Source organism: Motacilla alba, chromosome 2, assembly GCF_015832195.1.
Source record: "Motacilla alba alba isolate MOTALB_02 chromosome 2, Motacilla_alba_V1.0_pri, whole genome shotgun sequence".
Lineage (NCBI taxonomy): Eukaryota > Metazoa > Chordata > Aves > Passeriformes > Motacillidae > Motacilla > Motacilla alba.
The window spans coordinates 54,519,205-54,539,479 of record NC_052017.1 but is presented as its reverse complement, the minus strand read 5'-3'; the positions used below and the strand labels follow the sequence as shown (position 1 = coordinate 54,539,479).

The following is a 20,275-nucleotide window of genomic DNA, read 5'->3' as shown; positions in this document are numbered from 1 at the left end:
TCTCTCTTTTTCTAAAGCATATATGGCAGGGAAATACAGACAACAAAGAGTCTTCGCACCATCTGTCTCAAGAAGACAATGGGAGCAAATTGCATTGTTCATATATACTATGTGAATTTTCAAACTCTTATTTCAATCAAAACTAGTTCCCCAGTAGAAAACTCAAGAACATCTCTCCTCAGTGAAGGCAATTTCTATGTTAAATTTTACAATATCCAGCAAATGCAGAGAGGCAGCAGGAGGGGTTATAAAGGTAATTCATTTGCTTTGTCTGGCTTTGTTTTGCAAGACAAAGTTATTGTAAATCAAGGGCGACTCCGACGAGGGGAGAGAAAAAGATGCATCTGACTCCGTCATCAGAAGGCTAATTAAATACTTTATTCTACTATATTATTCTGTAAATCTAAAACTGAATCTGCCATGCACTCACTCTTGCTCACAACTGCACAGAACTGCACTCATCTCTCGTTCTTCCATGTTTGTCTCGTGACTGTCAGCAGACAGTCCCAACACAGACACACTCTTGGCCCTGATAGGTCAAAGGAACAAAACATCCTCACTTTGGGCAAACAATCTCCGTATTGCATTCTACTTTGACACAACACAGGCACAGCAAATGATAAGAATTGTGTTTTCTTAGTCTGATGTTCAGAGAATGTGAATCCCAGAAATATTCTTGGGAAAAATTGTGCCCTGCTTTTCTCCATGAGGAGAAATGTGGCAACACAAAGTAGCTGGGTTTCCTCTCCCCTTCACAAACCACTTTCACTATCTATCTTTGCTTAAAAGTGCCTAAACCATTTCGTAGATGTTAACAATGGGTAATACGATGGTTAGATCTCACAATTAAGAAATTAATATTATGTGTATGTTAAGAGAAATTTTATAGATGCATAGTTATGTTATTTTTGTATGTTCTCCCCATACTCAAAAATACTATTGGTTGCCTTGGCCACAAAGGCTCACTGCAGCTTCATGGATAGCTTGCTGTCCACCAGGACCCACAGGTCTTTCTCTGCAGAGCTGCTTTCCAGCAGTTTGCCTCCCAGCCTGCACTGGTGCAGGGAGTTATTGTTCCCCATGCGTAGGACTCAGTAATTGCCTTGGCTGAACTTCAGACCTTTCTTTTCCACCCATCTCTCCAAATTCTTGAGGTCTTTTTAAAGGGCTTCACAGCCCTCTGAGGTATTAACCACTACTCCCAGCTTTGTGCTGTCAGTGAACTTGCTGCCCCTTCCCCCAAGTCACTGATGAACAAGTTAAACAATACTGCGCCTATCACCAAATAGCATACATGAGCTTGCTAACAAGTCCCAGGATTGAATGACAGTGGCTTCTCCCAATCAGGTCTCTTATGAAGCTGCAAGCATTTCACTGGCCAGATCCTGAGGGAGGGTGGAGTTCAGACCAATGAGAACATACAGACCAGGTCTTTCAAAATACCCTTTATATGGGCATAAGGAAGGGCTTGGAAAAAGAAACTTCCTCTGTGCACATGAACATTGGGGATGAGTGTCTCTGTCTCCTTGCCCCTCACTCCGCACACGTGACCTAACATGGGCCCAGTACTGAACCTTGGCAGACATCACTAGTGACAGGCCTCCAACTAGACGTCGTGCCACTATAACACTCTGGTATATGTTGTTCAACCAGTTCTCAATCCATCTCACTAGCCATTAATCTAGTCCACACTTCCTGACTTTGCATATGAGAATATCATGAGAAGCAGTGTCAAAAGCTTTGTTGCAATAGAGGCAGACAATACACACTGCTCTCCCCTCATCCATCCAGATGGCTGTCTCATCACAGAAGGCCATCGGGTTGGTCAAGCATGGTTTGCCTTTAGTGAATCCATGTGGACTACTCCTGATCCCCTTCTTGTCATCCATGTGGACAGAGATGGCCTCCAGAATAACACACTCCATTACCTTTCCCTTTCCAGAGACTGAGTTACGCTGATTGGCTGGTAGTTCCCCTGGTCCTCCTTGGTCTTTTTGAAGACCAGGGTGATATTTCTCAGGCACCTCTCCTGATCACCACAACCTTTCAAAGATGCCCGTGAGTGGCCTTGCTTTGGCGTCATGATAACAAGACTTGAAAACATAGCAAATAGACATGAACTAAGCTCTACATATTTAGCATTATCCAAACATATTCCCATAACTAGTATCACAATATTCAAAATAGTTCTCAAACACTGACCAGTTCTTCAACCAAGAAAAAATAATTTTAGCATTTCAGATAATAGCACATAGCACAAAGCCTTTGTCAGACTTTTAAACATATTTTGCTGAACAGAGAGCTTCTTAAGCAGCAGACTGTCCCTCACACCCAGTGTAAGGGAAATACTAAATAGAGATCAAACACAGATCTTCTTCCTTCCTTCTTGCTGGGGTTTAAGATTCTCTCTCTCAAAGAATTTTTCCCCATATATTTTACTAGGAGACAATAATGACCAGGTACTTAAGATAGAGAAAAGAAGTGGCCACAGCTCAGGGGAGGGGTCCAGCTGGCTACTCTCTCTTTTTATCTGGGGGTTTCTCTGGGAAGGGTGGAGATACCGCAAGAATTTGTCTGGGAAAAGAAAGGGGTGAGGCAGCTGCTAGCTCTCTCTCCATCTCTCTCTCTCTCTTCCTCTCTCAGCTTCAGAGGAGGACAGTTGAGCTGGACAGAATTCACTGCCACCACTGGAGCCTAGCCCAGTCCTGCTTCTTCTGCTGTGGCATGAGCCTCTGCTCATGAGAGAGGTGCCACTGAACTGGGACCTTATTTACATCCTACCTCACTGAAAAAGGACTTTCATAATCCACTCAGGTCCTTCAGGGGAAACCCTAGGATACCCAAGTCCCCTCTCCCACCAAGGAAGCCTCTCTCTCCCAGCCATGCTCAGGAGCCATGTTCAGGCCAAGTCCAGCGGCCACTGCCCAGTCCCCACTGGTTTTTGCCACTGCTCCTAGGTTTCTTTGCTACACTGTAAATCACATCTCTGCACTGCTGGGAAGCTCCGCAGTTCCAGCTACAGCTGCGGAGCTCTGATACATCTCATCTACCACCTCAGGACTTTGCTCATCCCTGCCTTCCCAGCTTGCCACTCTGAGGTTCCTGCTACAGCTCCTTCTGCTATCCAGAGGGGGCAGAGGGATCGGCTGAGTGACTTTCTAAGGGAAGGCCCCTCTCCATCCCTTCCTGCCAGCTGCGTCTGCCATTACCGCATGGAGAGAGGTGGCCGAAGCTTGTGCCACAGCACACCCTGCAGCTGCAGGGGAATCCTCGCACCTGCCCTGCCTGGCCAGGAGCCAACAGCACCCCTGGCGGCTGTGACTGTAACTGCACCAAAGGGGAAATGGCTTAAAGAGAGGGAAGAAACTGTTTATCAGGATTTCTGTTCATGTTTGTTGTTGTTAACACTGTTGTTCGCCTTGTTATGCATACACACATTAGTAAAGACTTGTTAGTCTTTATCTTGTATCTTTGCCTGAAAGCCCCTTAATGTCAAAGTTATAATAATTTGGAGGGAAGGGGGTCATATTTTCCATTCCAAGGGAGACTCCTGCTTTTCTTAGCCAAGACACTTGTATTTCTAAGCAGCTTGGAAAGATGATCTGATGTGGCAGTCCAGTTTTCACAGATGCTAAGGTTAGCATCCATCTTACGGACACAGGTCTTATGACTATTTCTCAGATAACAAGACATTAATTTTATTTTCCTTTCTGTCTCTAAAAAACCCAATCCCTTTACATTTTAAATATTGCCAACTTTACTGAAGAGACCTTTCAAGCAGTCTCTGGTGCCTTCTTTCTACTACTCAGCAAGCAAATGTTAACATATCACAACCTCCAGCACAATAGACCTATATGCACTTCATCCAGCCAAAAGACAGAACCAGAAAAAGCTGCAGAGATTAAATCATATGTAATCTCTATAGCTTCACATTTCAGGTCTGAAGCACACTGGCTAGAAGACCCTGGCTGTAGCTTTTGCAGTCACAGCTTGAGTGAATAGGGCAGAGCAGCAGCTTATTAGCTATCTGGTTTCTTCTAGCAGCCTGGAATCAACACACATGCATCAAAAAACCCATTCAATGCTTTGTAGCTTGGAGAGGAGCAGGGATGTTGTGCATGTTAATGTCCCTAGCCATCTTAAGTCCTCAAAATCTACCTGCATTAATACACAGCAACTGCAATGAGTTTTGGTGAAGAAGGTATCAACAACAAAAAACCCAAGCCAAACCCAAATTGAATCAGACTTAACAGTCACAGTACATTGTCTATCTGGAGTATGAGGAAGAAGGCAATACAGTCAGTGACAGGATGTCAGGGAAGCAAGCCATCTCTGGAGGGAAGGTTGGAGGCAGAGGTTAATTTGTACTAAAGAGAAGTATACCATCTGCCACCTGCTGCTGGACCTGCTAGCCATTGCGCAATCTCTAAAAGCCATTCTTGGGGAAACCTTGAATTCCCTGTCCTTTCCATCCCAGCAGCACAGCCTCTACAGGGTGGCTAACAGGTTGGGGAGCACAAGGCAGCCTCCAGCTCAGCCCAATTCCCACAGCTCTGACCTATAGAGAAGACAGGAGTGATAAGAGTAACTGATGCTAAAGATAAGTGGCGTGGTTTTGGCAAAATATCCCAAAGGGGGCAGTAGGGGCAGCAGGTGGTTCACAGAAAGCACATATAACAGTTACAAAATACAGAATGGATTAGATGTTTTCAGACTCTGATAAAATGCCAGGGAAAAAATGAGAAAAACATTGCTGTCTTGACATATGAGGATTTTTAGTTTCATATTTATCTTTTGCATTTTGCACTGTACATGCAGGATTTGAAAGTGGGGAAGCCCAGGAGGCAGTGCAGCTTGCCATTTAGCTTTATGTAGCTCACACCTCAATCAGGTTTTACACAGTGTAACTGCCCTTCTGGAAAATAACTGAGATTTCCACCCAACCACTGATTTTTGCAGTGCCAAACACAGATGCACAAGAGCACCTACCAGTTCATCTTCTACTGTTCCAAACACTTGCTATATCCTGACAGCTTTATCTTGGTTAACAAATTATGAAGAACCAGAACTTTTGTTTTTAAGAAGTTTTAAAACATGCTGTTTCAGTAAAGCATGTAAGAAAGTAATTAAAGTTCATACTCTGTCAAAGGCCTTTTTGGAAGAGGTACAGACTCTGCACTGGTACTCAGAAAGAAAAGAAACATACTTCAGCAAGAGCTGATTTAAAATGTAAATTGATTTTTTTTTTGCCCATGTATATTAAATAAATTTTCTGTACCTGCCTAATGAGCCACAGCACCATGGGAGGCATAGACTTACAAAAAATGCTATTCTACTTCTGTATTATCACCTAGATTATTTCTGTTTTTTCAAACCACATGTATTGCTGGTTGACTTTTCTATTCAAGTACTGTTATGCTTGGGGGGAGTTCACCAGTAAAGACACTATTCTCCTTTATGTCTGTACATATATGCATATACATCCCTTTCACATTGTCCTAGGTGACAATATAAAGATGTATTCTATTTCCATCTTCAAGAGCTGCTGAAAGCAGGAGGGGCATTGTTTTTCCTTATCTCCTGTTAATGGGCCCATCAATGCCTTGCTGCATGACTCAGAGAGAACTCCCTCCAGGAGCCATTTCTGTTTAACGGTTAATCAGGAACCCACCGCATGACTCAGAACGATATCAGCCCACTGTGAGATGCTCCACCCAGGGGGGAGGAGCTAAGCATCCCCACCTGGACACCTGGATACAGTCTGGGGTTTGGGACAGAACAAGAAGCCCTTACCCACTGGTTTCCAGAGGACAAGATCTACCAGATCTTTTCTATGGGATCACCACTTCAACAAGACCATTTCATCTGGACTGCTACTACCACCCTAACTAGCAGGGTGTCAGGTTGTATTCTGACTCTGTCAGTGGCTTTTCTTTTGTATTATTGCATGTATTTTGGGTTTTTTTTTTCCTTCCTTTTCCTAATAAATTGTATTTCTGATTTGGAGTCTCTCACTGGTTTTGCTTTCAAACCAGAACATACATATTTATTTATTTACATATACTAAGAAAAGTATATTTTCTTAAAAAATACAAACCTGAAATTTCCTTGCAACCTGCTTGTCTCTATCCCTGAGAAATGAACTGTAACTTATTGTTATAGTGTATTCTATTCCTTTACTGAAGTGTATGTTTCTACCTGAGAGACTGCAGTGTAAAGAGAAAAAAATCTATAAAAAGAATCTTATAGCAGCAAATGGAAAGGTAAAATAAAATGAATAACTTAACATGACAAAAACAATACAGCAGCAAACAATTTGCTGGCAAGGAGGCTGCAAAGCTGCTGGAGAAAGCTCCAACCAGGTATTAAAAAGGTAAGCTGGGGAGAACTGGTGCCTGAAAATGCTGAGTGTTTCTAAAAAATGAGACGTTGGCGGTGGATTTCTCAGTGGAAGAGGTATTCCTGCATGCATTAAAAAAAAACAACTGGAACATCATGAACATTGTCCAGTACCACAGGCTGCTTCAACACAGACATGGAGAACAGGCCAAAGTCAGGAGTCCTCAATGCTGCAGGCAGACACCTAAAGCTTAGGTTCATGAATATACATTTAAATCTCTTTGCACAGAATATGCATATAAAGACATCTTCCATGTCTTCACAACCATACACTGACTTTTTGTAAGTTTTTTTAGCTATTGTTTTTCTCCAAAATATATTATTATTGGAAACATAAACATACCTAACTTCTGAGTAGAAAAAAAAAACATGGAGGACAACCACTTGACTGTGTTGCATTGTCTTGGTTTAAGAAAATTTAAAGGGAACACTCTACAATGAGTTCTCTCCCTTAGTGTTAATCCCTTTCCACCAATAAGAAGAAACCGAATACTACTTATATTTATAAGGGAAAAACAGTAGTTTACTAGCACGCAAAACAGCAACAGGCAAAAAAATAACAGTAAACAATCACTAAATACAAAATTGCTACATCTAACAGACCCCCACCAGAGACAAAGAGAAACTTGAATTTGCAGAGTGACCCATACTAAGATGCTGCCTGCCACAGCTGAGTGTGTGGTTCTAAAACAAAGGGAAAATGGCAGCAAACCCTCCCATGGAGGTAGGAGCTTTCGAAGCAGTACTCGTGGCAGATAGGAATTGCCCGGGTGTGCGGGATCAGTGTTCCCAATTGCTGCTGCCTCCTGACACCTGCTGGACTCTGCCAGTTTTGGTGTTGCTGCCTTGGGTCCCTATTCCAATGGAAGAGGAGGGAAGGAAGAACAGACTTTCAGCACTGATGAGTGGTGCCCTGGCACCAGACCAGCCCTGGCTTAATTCTGTCCACAGGTGTTGCAATATAACAGTAAATTCTGAAACACTCTGAAACAGTTTCTGATTGCAAAATGCAGATTCTCCCCTTGCTACTGTTGCAAGTAGATGCAAGAAAAGGCCAAGAGGCAAGCCATACAGGGAGAGAGAGAGAGATCCTTGGGTGTCCCAATTAAAAGCCCTGGGCGCCACCTCCCGATTCTGTTTTCCGGTGCAGGGGTCTTAGAGAGACAGTAACAATTTTGGGCATAGATAGATAGGGGATACAGTAACATTTTGGGTTACCTGGGATATGCATTTAACCTAGAGTGACTGAACTGGGAATAAAAGAACAGTGAACTCTATCCAGAAGGCACAAGACATTCAAAGGTGTGATGGAGCATACCTGTACTTAGCGGATAGCACGAGACAGCAGTCTTAAGCTTTACAGGTCACTGTGTTGCAGGACCTGCATACATTTTATCTGGGGTTGCCTTTTCATGCAGTCAGGTTTGCATTCCCTCACTTTCAATAAAGGAAGACTTAGAGGCATTTGGATAGTTTTGTTGTAGTAAAATCCAGTTAATTCTTCCTTCCACACTTCCAAAGGCAGTCCTTTTGCTCCTTAAGAGCACTCCTCCTCTTCCTGCACACAAGAAGTGAGCAGAAAATGTGGACTCTTCGGTCTGGTATTTGACTACGTGTTCTCTTGGAGCTTATTGTTGGTTTTACTCATAGACCAAGAAGAAGAGAACCAAACCTTCATGGAAACTCATATGATGAAAAAAATAAAGTATGCCTCCTGAAAGCATGACACCAGTTTCAGACAATATATACGTATGTTAATACCACTGTCATCACAGAGCCAAATCCAAAATCTGATCACCTTCTTCATGTGATTTGTCTAATATAAGAGCTCAAGCAGCCTATTGTAACCAGAACCAAAAATATATAATTAAAAATCACATAAAATCATATCCAAATCCAGAGAAATTATTTCTGAGAATTGCACAAATGTTTTGTTTTTTTTTTAATGGGTTAATTTCCAAGACAGCCTGCTACTCAACTTAGAGATGCTCACATACACTTTTGTATGCCCCTTAAAAATTGTCTGTCGAAGTTTCTGACAGAGTTGGTGTCTATATGGGTGGTCCACTGGTATTTCTTATACTATCATAAAAATATCAGCCTTCCTTTTCTGCTTGTCTTCCATTTCAATTTATCTTTACAGAGAATTTGCACTCTGATACTATACACTGTAATGTAAAAGCGCCAATTGAAATAATGGCACCTGGTCCAAAAAAGCATTTCAATGTGAGAATGAGCCCACATTTAGCCTTAGAATGCAAAAAGGCCTTTTCAACCTTAGCATGATAAAGGGTCTAAGAAATGTTAGGGAACACTGTCACAAACAGTCTCATAGGAAGTCCATGCACATCTGTACAGAAGGAGCTGCTATCCAAATGGATATAGTACAGCAGTCTCTGGTCAATGAAGAGTGCAGGATGAGCTTTCAAAAGGAAAAGAGAAGGTTGAACAATTACATTTTCTTTCTCCAGTCTCTATTTCCAGCTAAATAGTTGTAGCTTGCAACAACTGCTCTTCCCTTCTGCATTCCACATGAAAAGAATGCAGAAAAATTAATACCTTGAGCCAAGCCATATCTTAAATTTCTGTCTGAACATGACCCTGTGCAAAACATACAGCAATACTGAAGCTTGCATATGGAAATACCATAAAGCAGAAAGGAAATGGCACTCATATGAGAAAATACTTGAAACTACAGATTAATGTTACATGGCTACAACATTTCAAGCATGCTCTTTTACAGCTAGGGCTTCCCAGGAATTGGAAGCAAGCTCTTGTTTGAAGGTTAAGATATCTTCCCAACACATACACAGTGTACTTCATAATGCAACTCAAGGCTAGATGAAAGGCTTTCTGAGAATAGAAAAGGACAATTTCTTTTTTGCTTAATTTTCTTTTTTTTTTCTCTAAGCATTAGATTACAATGAAATACAGCAGAGCCTGCATTCCTAGAAAAAAAAGCATTTCTAAATTTTTAACATTAAAAAATAGCAATCTGACACATTTTACAGTGTGCCTACCTTTCTTAGATATTCTAAAACCTTTTATGGTTGAAAATATTTGTGACAGAGATATTGGGTTCTTCCATTTCAGTTGAGTCATGGGTATCACAGTCAGGTGTTAATTACTTCAGTCATGTTATAAATAGGTAATGCGATGCTTGTCTCCCACAATTAAGAGATGAATATTATGTGTATGTAAAGAGAAATTTTATATAAACACAGTTATGTTATTTTTATATGTTCTCCCCATAGTCCTCTTTCCCTTCTCCCTTACACTGTTGTCACTAGTCGGGGCATTTAGGGGAGGGCAACCTTGTTACTAGAAGGCACAGCATGGCAAGACCTGACCACCAATCAAGTTGTAAGAACGTGATCTCCACCAATGGATGGCAGAGAAGGAGTTTACTGACAAGACTTTGGGAGGGGCCAAGAATACAAAAGGCAGAGCCTCCATTTTGTAAACGAGCGTGTGGCCATTGGTCACAGAGACTCTCAGCGCTGTAAAATTTTTCCTTATTCAGCCCTTTGTTGAATTTTTGTCAAGGTTTAGTAAACCTTTGAAATTTTAAAAGTGAGCGTCGTTTCTCAAAAATCATTAATGAAATTTTGCCATACATTTGCAAGATGTGTTCTGTGCAAGCTGCAGAACTAAGGAGAAGCCAAGCAATGTATTAACACTCAGGACTGCAGGCCACTTACAAGGCACATTCCCACAATGGCTAATGTTTTTCATTCTAACTTCCAAGCCTATAGTATAGAATGGTATGGTACAGAAATCTGACAAAGAAAACGGAACGGAAAAATAAAAAGATTCTGTCATATGAAATAACTCCTTTTTCTGACAGGTCTAATGAAACAGAAATTCAATACTACAGTTACAGACATGATTGTTGAGGGATACATCTGGTACAAATAGCTAGGTTTGCAAGCTGTAGATTGAGATGCTGGTTTAAATGCAGATTGAGCCCTTTGTAGGAGCTCAAGACAAGAGGCTGTGAACTGGGTGGTGCCCGCCAGGTGAATGGACACTGAGACACAGCAGTAGCAGTGGAGTGCCAGACTTTTGGATAACAGAAGGAAGGAAGACGAATGGCACCAAAAAGGTAGGAGATTCAGGAGGAAGGGGGAGATCAACACAATATGTGATATCAGCTCTTACTTGATTTTTATCAGCTTAGCACAAGAAAAAAAAGTTAAATTAATTTCTGAAAGTTTAGACACCTTTTTGCATTTTCACAGCTTCCAAAATATCATTAATACTTCTAAATATGTAATTCTGGCACATGTGAAAAGACATTGCTGAGGTTTCAAGTCTCTTCTAGGTTTTCAAGGGAAATTTGAATTAGATTAAAGCAAATGTCAACCCTAAATCAGGATCTAAACTTAATTTTTCCATTTATACCTCAAGGGTATTTTAGCTAGTACAACACAGATCACTCTGCTTTGACACAACATCATTCACTCTGTTGACATGGTTATTACAGAGAGCCAAACCAAAAAATACAGTTCACAGTACTGTCAGTCTACTCAGACAAAGTCTGGGCACTTTTGTGGGTTAGCCCAGGCACAAATTCCAGTTTGTACAGAGCTCTTAGTGATTTCCAGCCCACTGGGATAAGGAAACACTTCTCTTTAGGTTTGTGTACTCACTGGTTTTTGTTCTGGGTTCCCATTGGGCACTTCCACAACTCTGAGGTCATGGTCCACCTGTAGCCTTGCCCTTGTGACAAACTGGATGACCGATGAACTGTCCTGAGAAGAAAAAATAGGAAGAACTGGATTTAACAACAACAACAACAAAAGCACCAACCCCCTGTCAAAAAAAGCCCAACAAACCATCAAACAGTTGCCAGTATAATAAATACACTCAGACAACACTTAGTGAAGGCTAGGTTGGCAGTTAATACCAGCCTGGTTACAACTCTGCTTTGAAAATATACTTTATGCTCATAACAGACAGATATACCTGAGCACATTATTTCAGATTATAGCAAAATCAGATATGTTAGATTTTAAACACATACTTTGTGTGTGGTTTGTTAATGTTTCCCACATTTACCATGAAAGCAAGACAGAGAATTTCCAATTACACAGGCAGGCTCAATATTAACTGTGAAAAATGTGCCGATTTGTTTTTCAAGTGAACAGAAAAACGATATGCAGAAACTGGGATAAACTACAATATATCCCAGGGGAGAATTTCTTATTTGAATCTGTGCATGGCAACTGTCTTATTCACTGTACAATTCCTCTCATTAATACGTATTTCTCCAATAAAATGCCCGGTGCATTTTAACAGGCACATTTCAATTAGATACCATTTCAACTTAGAGATTACTCACTTGTATGCAGTTTGCCTTGGGAAGAGTATGTAATAAGTAGAAAACGGCATGCACTGGTGATACTCAAACATATGTAAACACTCTATGTCTTTTAAAGGAGTGTTGCTAAAGTAATCTTAGAAGGGACCCAGCAATGGGATGAATCCTGGCTATATCCCAAGAAGCATATTTTGCATGCATTCAGTTACTTGTTTATATATTTCAGCATTTCTATAAGCATGTAACAAATACCTGAAACTTCCAGCCATGCCTGTACTTCCTGTTTTCAAATATGAACAAAGATTAACAGACTTACTGGTTTCAATTGGAAAACCTCAAGGCTATTAATTACTTTAGCAACTGTTTTCTAATAAGGGCTCTCTCTGATGCTTTTAATCTGATAACTATAAAAGACAGGTTTATTTTAACAGGTTCATGTTACCAGTTTTCTCCTCCAATTATCTTATTCCCTCATAACCTTACAGCATCTTGCCAGAATTAGAGTCAGCATTTTTGTAAGTAAAGGAACATAGATCAAAATGCAGTAAATCACAAAAAAATTTAAACTATTTACTGTCTCATTCAGCAGCTTCAGAGAAGACAGAAATTAACTGGCAACCATTTGTTTCTTGCCACAAATGTTAAGCTCAGCATTAATGTGGTCATGATGCAGTTTGAATAAAAATAATTTGTAGTAAAAATTACAAAATACTGCTATGTCTCTGTTTACACAGGAAGATAATACATAGCTGGTCACAGTTTACATTCACTTACATTTTTTAGAATGAAAACTTTCAGAAATCAATTAGATTTTCAGAAATCTCTAGCCTAAACACCATGCACACAATTAGGGGTCTCATTTGTCATTTCTCAATGTATAAATTTCTGAACTAAATTTATTTCTATCTTAATGGGTAATGGGTAAGAACTAAGATTAACACCTCCATACATACTGTTAATAAGTAGATCTGTTGTCTTTGATACCATGATTATTTTTCACACACTCGTAAAGAGGAATAAGTGGAAGTTTTGAGTTCACTGGTTCACCTAAGCACACTTAAACTGGCATTGAAGACAACCTGCAAGGAGACCACATACCCTCTTGAGTATCTCGGTATTCAGCAGCATGTATATATTTATATCACAGGACTCTGCTTTAGGTAGTGAGCTTATGTTGCAGTGTACAATTAAACAAGATCTGCCTGGTCTTTCACAGTCCTACAGGAAATATGAAAAAAAGTTGTTAGGCAAAGGTTAAAAATTAAATGATAAATTCAATTATAAATGATAAACAGCAAACACACTAGAAAACTAAGTTACATAACTGCTATAATACAGCACTCTTGCACTGAAGTAGCAGCTTCCAAGACCTGAAGATAGCTGGCTATAGATGCCTGCATGAAAGAAAGCCAGGTGAAATTCAGTCCTCTACAGAGCTGCTGAGCCAGGCAAGCATTCAGGACTGAAAGGAACAGGACTGCAGCTGCACACTGGCCCTTTGTGTGGGTCAGGCATCAAGTACAGTGCAGTGACCCACTGCTCCCACATGCCTTTGAGAGAGCAAAGGCTCTGGTTACCAAGTGTGTGCTGCCACATCAGCTAAAGCCCTTTCCACTGTGCTTCCTGAAACCTCCTATTTACTTTTAAAAAGCAGACAATTACAGTCACTAAATGTCCCCCCAGCATATCATCAGTACTGTTATATATGCTTCATAATAAACTATCTGCTTCAGATCGCCATGCCAAACCATGCAAAATGTTTTGTAAAATAGGCTGTATGTACAAGTGGTGCCATAAGCGGTACTGTTTCTTACCAATACTTTTCTGCCAGACTTCGTGAAAAAAGCAAATATTGTGTGGAAAATATTTTCATTTTCTTGAGGAACAACACAGGGGCTGTGGTTTCTTTGGAAAGAACAGCTTCCTTTTTCCTGACCAACCTGCATGCACAATTATAAATCACAAGTATTATTCTGAATTAGTGAAATTACACAAGAAGGTTGAATTGGCCTGTAAAAACACACCTAAGTCTGTAAAAACACACCTAAATCTGAGCTAAATGTCTTGACTCCTATTAATAGTCAAAAGAGAAAAATAACCACCATGGGAGTCAAATAACCCTAAAGAAAGTATCTGAAGTAAGCCAGATAATCATGCACGGGAAATCCTTTGACTGGACAGGATACGAATATGTCTAACCTAGCTCATATGTAGGTGTCTGTGTTCTATATGTCTGGAGATATAGACAGAGGAGAAAAACCTCAGCAAAATATATGTTATGACATAGCATTTTAAATCAATAGTTGTCCTAGTTACAGGAACAGTAGGCAGAGTTTACCACTAGGGCTGACCCAAAAATCTTCCTCTACATCACTGATTCCCGAGTGCTAAAGTATGAAGCCATCTTAATAAATAGTGATTTACAGCTGATTGTGAGTAACCAACTCAACCCTGCCCAGTTTTTATATAGAGAACAAGGTGCGGAATTAATACATAATTGCCTAGAAGTTATAAACTATCAAACTAGAGTAAGAGAGGACCTAACAGATCAACCACTCCAAGGTGGAAAATTATTGTACATCAATGAATCTTCAAGGGTAATCCAGGGGCACCGGGTATCGGGGTACACTATAGTAGATGAAGGGTTAGTAGCCATAGAAAAGGGCTGATCAGCCCAAGCCCAAGCATGTGAGCTATATGCCCTAAAATGAGCTCTGAAATATTAGCACAGAAAAGGGGAACAATATATACAGACTCAAAATACACTTTTGGTGTAGTGCATACCTTTGGAAAAATTTGGGAAGAGAGGGGGCCATTAAATTCAAAGGGAAAGGGACTGATTCATGAAAAACTTGTTTTAGAAGTGTTAGAAACCTTATAATTACCAGAGGAAGTAGCAGGTATATGTTAAAGGGAATCAAAAAGGGGCAACTCAAGAGGCGCAAGGGAACAATTTAGTGGATTTAGAAGCTAAAAATGAAGGGGAATCAGGGACAGAAAAACTGGTGTTAACCCCCATGGGAGAAATACGAGAAGTCCTGGTGTTTAGTCGGACAGTAGAGGAAGAACTCCCCAAAATAGGAGCCAAGAAAGATAAAGAAGGGAAATGGAGACTTGCAGATGGGAGGTAAATGTAATAAACCCATTGCCAAGGAAAATGCTGGAAGGCATAGATGGAACAACACATTGGGGTACACAAGTGCCAAGTGAACAATTTCTAAGGGATTGGGGATGCAGAGGAATTTTAGGGATAGCTAAGCAGGTGACTGAACGGTGTGTGATATGACAACAAGTGAATAAGAAAGTCATGAAGAAAACACCTAGGGGAGGGTGAGAACTAGCCTTAAGGCCCTTTCAAAACATCCAAGTAGCCTTTACTGAGCTTCCCCAGGTACAACGGTGGAAGTTTTTGCTAGTGACAGTAGATCACTTGACTCGTCGGGTAGAGGCAGTACCCACTGTTAAAGCCGATGCCAATGTTGTGAGTGAAACACTCCTAGAATCAATCATTGCCTGATATGGGATGGTAAACAGGATTGATTCAGACTAGGGAACTCATTTCACATAGAAGATATTGCAGAAATTCGTTCAAGCCTTGGCAATGAATGGGGAGTTACACAATCCATGGCATCCGCAGAGTTCTGGTTGGGCTGAGAGAATGAATCAAACTCTTAAAAGAGCTTGAGTTAAGCTAATGATTGAAACCCAAATGTCATGGATAAAATGTCTCCCTTTGGCCTTACTAATAATTAGAACCCAATCCCTGTCAGATTTGGGGGTGTCACTTATGAGATGTTGTTTGGGTTACCCATCTCGACCTCACCCCAGAAGATTGCCACCTATGAGGAAGGGGGAGCCAATGCCAAAAAATATGTTATGTCTACAGCACGAACCTTAGAAGGCCTAAGACATAAAGGGGCAATTCCTCAAACTACCACCTTGGATTTCAGAGTCCATAATACTAATCCTGGGGATTGAGTGATGATTAAGTCATGGAGAGATCAGCCTCTAACTCCTCAGTGGGAAGGTCCCTTCCAGATACTGCTCACCACCGAATTGGCCATGCAAACTGCAGAGCAGTGGTGGACTCATGCCAATAGAGGTAAAGGCCCAGTAGAAGAACCCAAAGAATGGACTATAACATCCAGGCTGGGTGAAATGAGATTGACTTTCAAGCAGAGACCAAGAGACAATCAGGAAAACACCACCAAGACACCAAAAAAGTAGAATCAAGCTTTCACCAGCCAGGCCAAGAACTGTTGTTTTTTGTTTGGTTGGTTGGGTTTTTTTTCATGTTTTAATGAGGAAGAATTATGAACATCTGTTGAGGGGAAGTACACAAGGGACCGTAAAAAGTAATGGGGCAGCTTCCTTAAGAAAGAAGACAAAAGAAGGAGGGCAAGACCGGGTTGGCCCCTTTGTTTGCTACCGGGAAGATTCCATAGCCCTGCTGCAGGTAGCAACACTGTAGGCATGGTAAGGTAGGGACAAAAGGCCATACCAGACCTCTGTAATTCCCCAACTTTCTTTAAATACAAAAGGGACTGAAGGCATGACTGAGATGGCCTCTGTACTCACCACTAAGACACCTTGTATGGGAAGCAACCCCACAGGCAAGGTAGATGGGGGTAAAAGCCATACTGGACCTCTGTAATGTCCTTCTGTTCATTCTGGATAAGGGTGTCTAAGGAAGTTTTTGTTTCTTTTCCCTTTGGTTCTCTCTGTCCTTACCCACATCAACAGATGCTATTAGGACTCATTGAGTTAAATTGTTCGAGCCAAATAATCTGTAGTAAAGGAAAAGGGGGGATTATGATAGGTGAATAATGCGATGGTTGACTCTCACAATTAACTGACAAATATAATTTAAGAAAATTTTTATAGATTTATAATTATGTTTTACCCCCTCGCGTTGCAACCAAGAGACAAGACAGCTGGGGTTGGGAAGTTTGGGAGGGTCGGCTTGTCACTATGGTGACATCTGACCTCCAATCAGGACTTGAGGAAGAGACCTCCACCACTGGACAGTGAAGAAGGGGTCGATGGACAGGGTTAAAAGGCAAAACCTCCACTGTGTGGGTGAGCACATGGTGGGGAAAATCCTTTGCTCCCAGCACAGTAACATTTTCTCTATTCAGTCTTCTGTTGCATTTTTGATAAGGTTTAATAAACCTTTCTAAAATTATGAAAAGTGAGTAGCTATTTCTCACATCTATTAAGTACTTGTTCTTTATTCCTGAAAGTTTAAATTACAGATGTCATTAGATTTATGCAAGAGATACAGGAAGGACAGTACAAGTTTCTGTACTACACAAGCTTTTGGCATACTTCCTAATTAGTCCTGATTTATATCTTACAAAAGTACAGTGTAAAAATGAGCCAAAGCAGAAATGTCTCACAAGACTAAAAGTAATTGTCTAGCATGAAGCAAGGTAAACCTGGTCCTTTCTACTTGAAGTTACTGTCTTTTCTTAAACTGAAGATTGGCATCATTTTAAAAACACTTTAGATGAAACAGAGAAAGGCACCTCCAGAGGATCAACTCCAAACTTGGAAATACCTTTTCCTCTCTGCCAACTACACAGCAATCTTGTATGAGGTGGATTATAAATTAGTGTTACAGTCCATATTAGGAAGGAAACGTGCAAGAACTAAGAGCCTCGCATTACCTGCACTGCTCTGGAACAGACCATCAGGTCACCTATACCCCTGTTTTAGCAGCCAAAGTCAGCAGCTACCTCCTAGAAGGCAGACATTGCTATTTGGCCAGCAGAATTTGGGGGAATTCAACCAGGCAGAAATTAGATTATACTCATCTGTGTACCTGTGATCAATCAGCAGGTGCTGACAGGCAGCAGGCAGGAAAGGATGCAAGGCAGCTGAGCGGAAATCCATTTCTTTTGGCACTCTTGGAAACCACAGAGCCACAAAATGGGGAAAAACTTAACAAAAAATTCTAAGTGGATGGATCATGCTAAGGTAGAAGCAAATCCATCCTTTTGAAAGGATGGGCCATAGTTGATTTGGTGGGGTATTTTTTAGGGTTTTTGGTTTGTTTGTTTTGTTAGGATGACTGTTAGGCACTTATATTTCACATCATGTGTTATTCTTAATTTTTACACGCATAAACCAACAGTAAACCAACCAGAAAAAACTTGTAGCAACTTTTCAATAAACTTTGTCTACAATTACATATTCATCTGTAGAAAGACAACTAGTTAAATAAAATCTTAGCACAAAACTGTCTGCATTATGCTGAGACTGAACTGCAACTCTGAAATACAAATAATGATTTGTATTGTGAGCCTCATTGGAGTTTCTTCTTGTTCAAACATGATGCTATCCCAGCCACCTTGTGGTACAGACAAGGAAATTTCTTGCCAAATGTTTACAATTTATAGATGCAAGAACTGTACAAGTCTTTGAAATGCAGTAGGAAGGAAGCCAGGCTCTTCATCAGACTTGGAGTTTCAGGGTACCTGGCATTCCAGAGCTTTTTAAAAATTTCCATTTCTCCATTTCTCAGCAGCCTATAAACAGAAAAGACTACCACCAGAGTGGTCTTCCCAGGATCTGGTATCCAACATCTTACAGAAACAGCAGAAGGGACTTTTTTTGAGCAGTGCATAGGATGTGGAAAGAGATGCGCACTGCTTTTGTAATCAGTGCAAGAACTGTACAGAAGCCACAAAGAAATGTCAATATCTAACTCCTAACACAAATGAACAATTGGGCAGGGAACAAGAGGCACAAAAGGCAGGCTCTCTTAAATCCCGCATTATGACTACAGATTGGGAAATAAAAACCTTTCCCAAGAGAGGTACCAAGTAGAAGTAGCCCTGCAGCCTTCCAAGAAGGGATTTCCAAGGAGCTTTGTTGGAGCTGTCTCTGCTGAAAGTTGTTTCATTCTGTTTTCCAGAAACCACTTATTAAGTCCTGAATAAAATAATTTGCAGTCTGGTGCACTGGTCTGGTGCCTACAGATAAATCTGTATTAGAAGTGTACCTAAAATCTGTACCCAGAATAGGGAGACAAAGTCCATGTTAGCACATAAAGTAGGTCAAAGAAAAAGGTAAACCAGGCTAACTGCATAGCATCTTCAGCACCTATGCTCATATTAAACATTTTTCTAACCTGCTCTGAGTCCAGTCCGGTGGTCTGAATGTCCTGCAGACACAAATTAATGGCTAACCTAGCAAATTTCACTGAACAGCTTTACACTGCAGAAAAAAAAAAGAGCCTAATTTCAAAGACCTTAAATTAGTCTTTACTTTTTCTTCTTCTCTATATTCAGTGGTCTATGTCATCATATACAGTCCAGACTACTACACATATCATAAGTTTTTTTGGGGCAACAGTGTAAAATGTTTGCAACGCAGAGGTAAGTATTACTAATTACTGATCCTAGCCTTCAACTTCTGGAAAACATTTCTAATACATTTTTTGCAAAGAAATTACATTTTCAGAATTCCAATTCTAAACTGAAAAATTTGTAAGGGGGTGGTTGTCTGATGGAAATACAAACATTTTATAAAATCTTTTCACACAGATTTGATATACCTATTATTTGTCATTTTCATTACTAGAAAAATTTTTGTCATTTTCATTACTAGAATGAAGTATGCTTTCACTATTTTGAATGTCTTCAACCTTCACATGAGGCAAACCAACATCAAGAGCAAAAGTAAAATCTTCCCACAGAAGTTTTTACCAACTGTCGTTTCCTTCTACCATGGTTGGGATGTTCCCATTCTACAGCAATGTCTTGTCTTAGGCTGCAAAACACTTAACATCAATGCACACATCATGTTTTTTCTAGTTTTTACCTCAATTTCAAAGGCACTTTTGTCAAACTTCTCAGCCCCAGGGAAAAGAAAGGTTAAAAAAATTATTCTGATATTCTCACTGTGGAATATCAGAGTGATTAATGCAGTAGCACAGCCTGCAGTCAGATATCACATGCATTCTTGGACACCACTGGATGTCAGAATAGCCTTCAACATTTCTCAATAACAACACATTATTGTCAGGTGCCTCACTTAGACATCTGTGGCACTTTGTCATGGTTTGGCACTGGAGCAATGCCAGCGCCCCCATGAAGAAGCTCCCTGGTATCTGCTGTGAGATGCGATCAGAGACAGAGCAAAGCAAGCCTCCACTTGTGAACAAGGAAAAAAACAACTTTATTATCTTAGAACTATAATAAAATGAACACACAGAGAACAAAATGGAAACCTTCCAAAACCTTTCTCCTCCCACTCAATTTCCCACATCAGAAAACAAAACCTTAGATCTTTACCAGTCCATCACCCTTCAAATAATCAACTCTTAGTCCATCTCCACCCTTCCAACAATCACCTCTCATTTCATCAAGGAGAGAGGAGTCCCTCTTGCACCACAGGCAATTTCCCCTGGAAACACAGCCGAGTCCAGTTGTGTTTCCATGTCACTCAGCACCACCCTTCGTGACTTCTTCCTTCCATGTCCAGTGCTCCCACCACTGCACATGGACCAGAGCTACTTTTAGGGTTCTCTTTTCAATGATGCTTCGC

At 40.6% G+C, this 20,275-nt stretch overlaps 1 protein-coding gene across 3 annotated transcripts in view; it reads right to left on the bottom strand.

The window, feature by feature from the left end:
• Positions 1-20,275, bottom strand: part of ITGA9 (integrin subunit alpha 9) — a 237,722-nt gene that overhangs the window by 31,082 nt on the left and 186,365 nt on the right. For 2 of the 3 annotated variants that reach the window (XM_038123406.1, XM_038123395.1), the window contains exons 24-26: positions 13,537-13,662; positions 12,821-12,940; positions 11,052-11,153 (exon numbers count right to left, since the gene is read on the bottom strand). In XM_038123406.1, coding sequence (XP_037979334.1) covers positions 11,052-11,153; positions 12,821-12,940; positions 13,537-13,662 — 348 coding nt within the window. The remainder of the gene's footprint in view (positions 1-11,051; positions 11,154-12,820; positions 12,941-13,536; positions 13,663-20,275) is intronic. The other variant, XM_038123404.1, reaches the window with a different exon arrangement.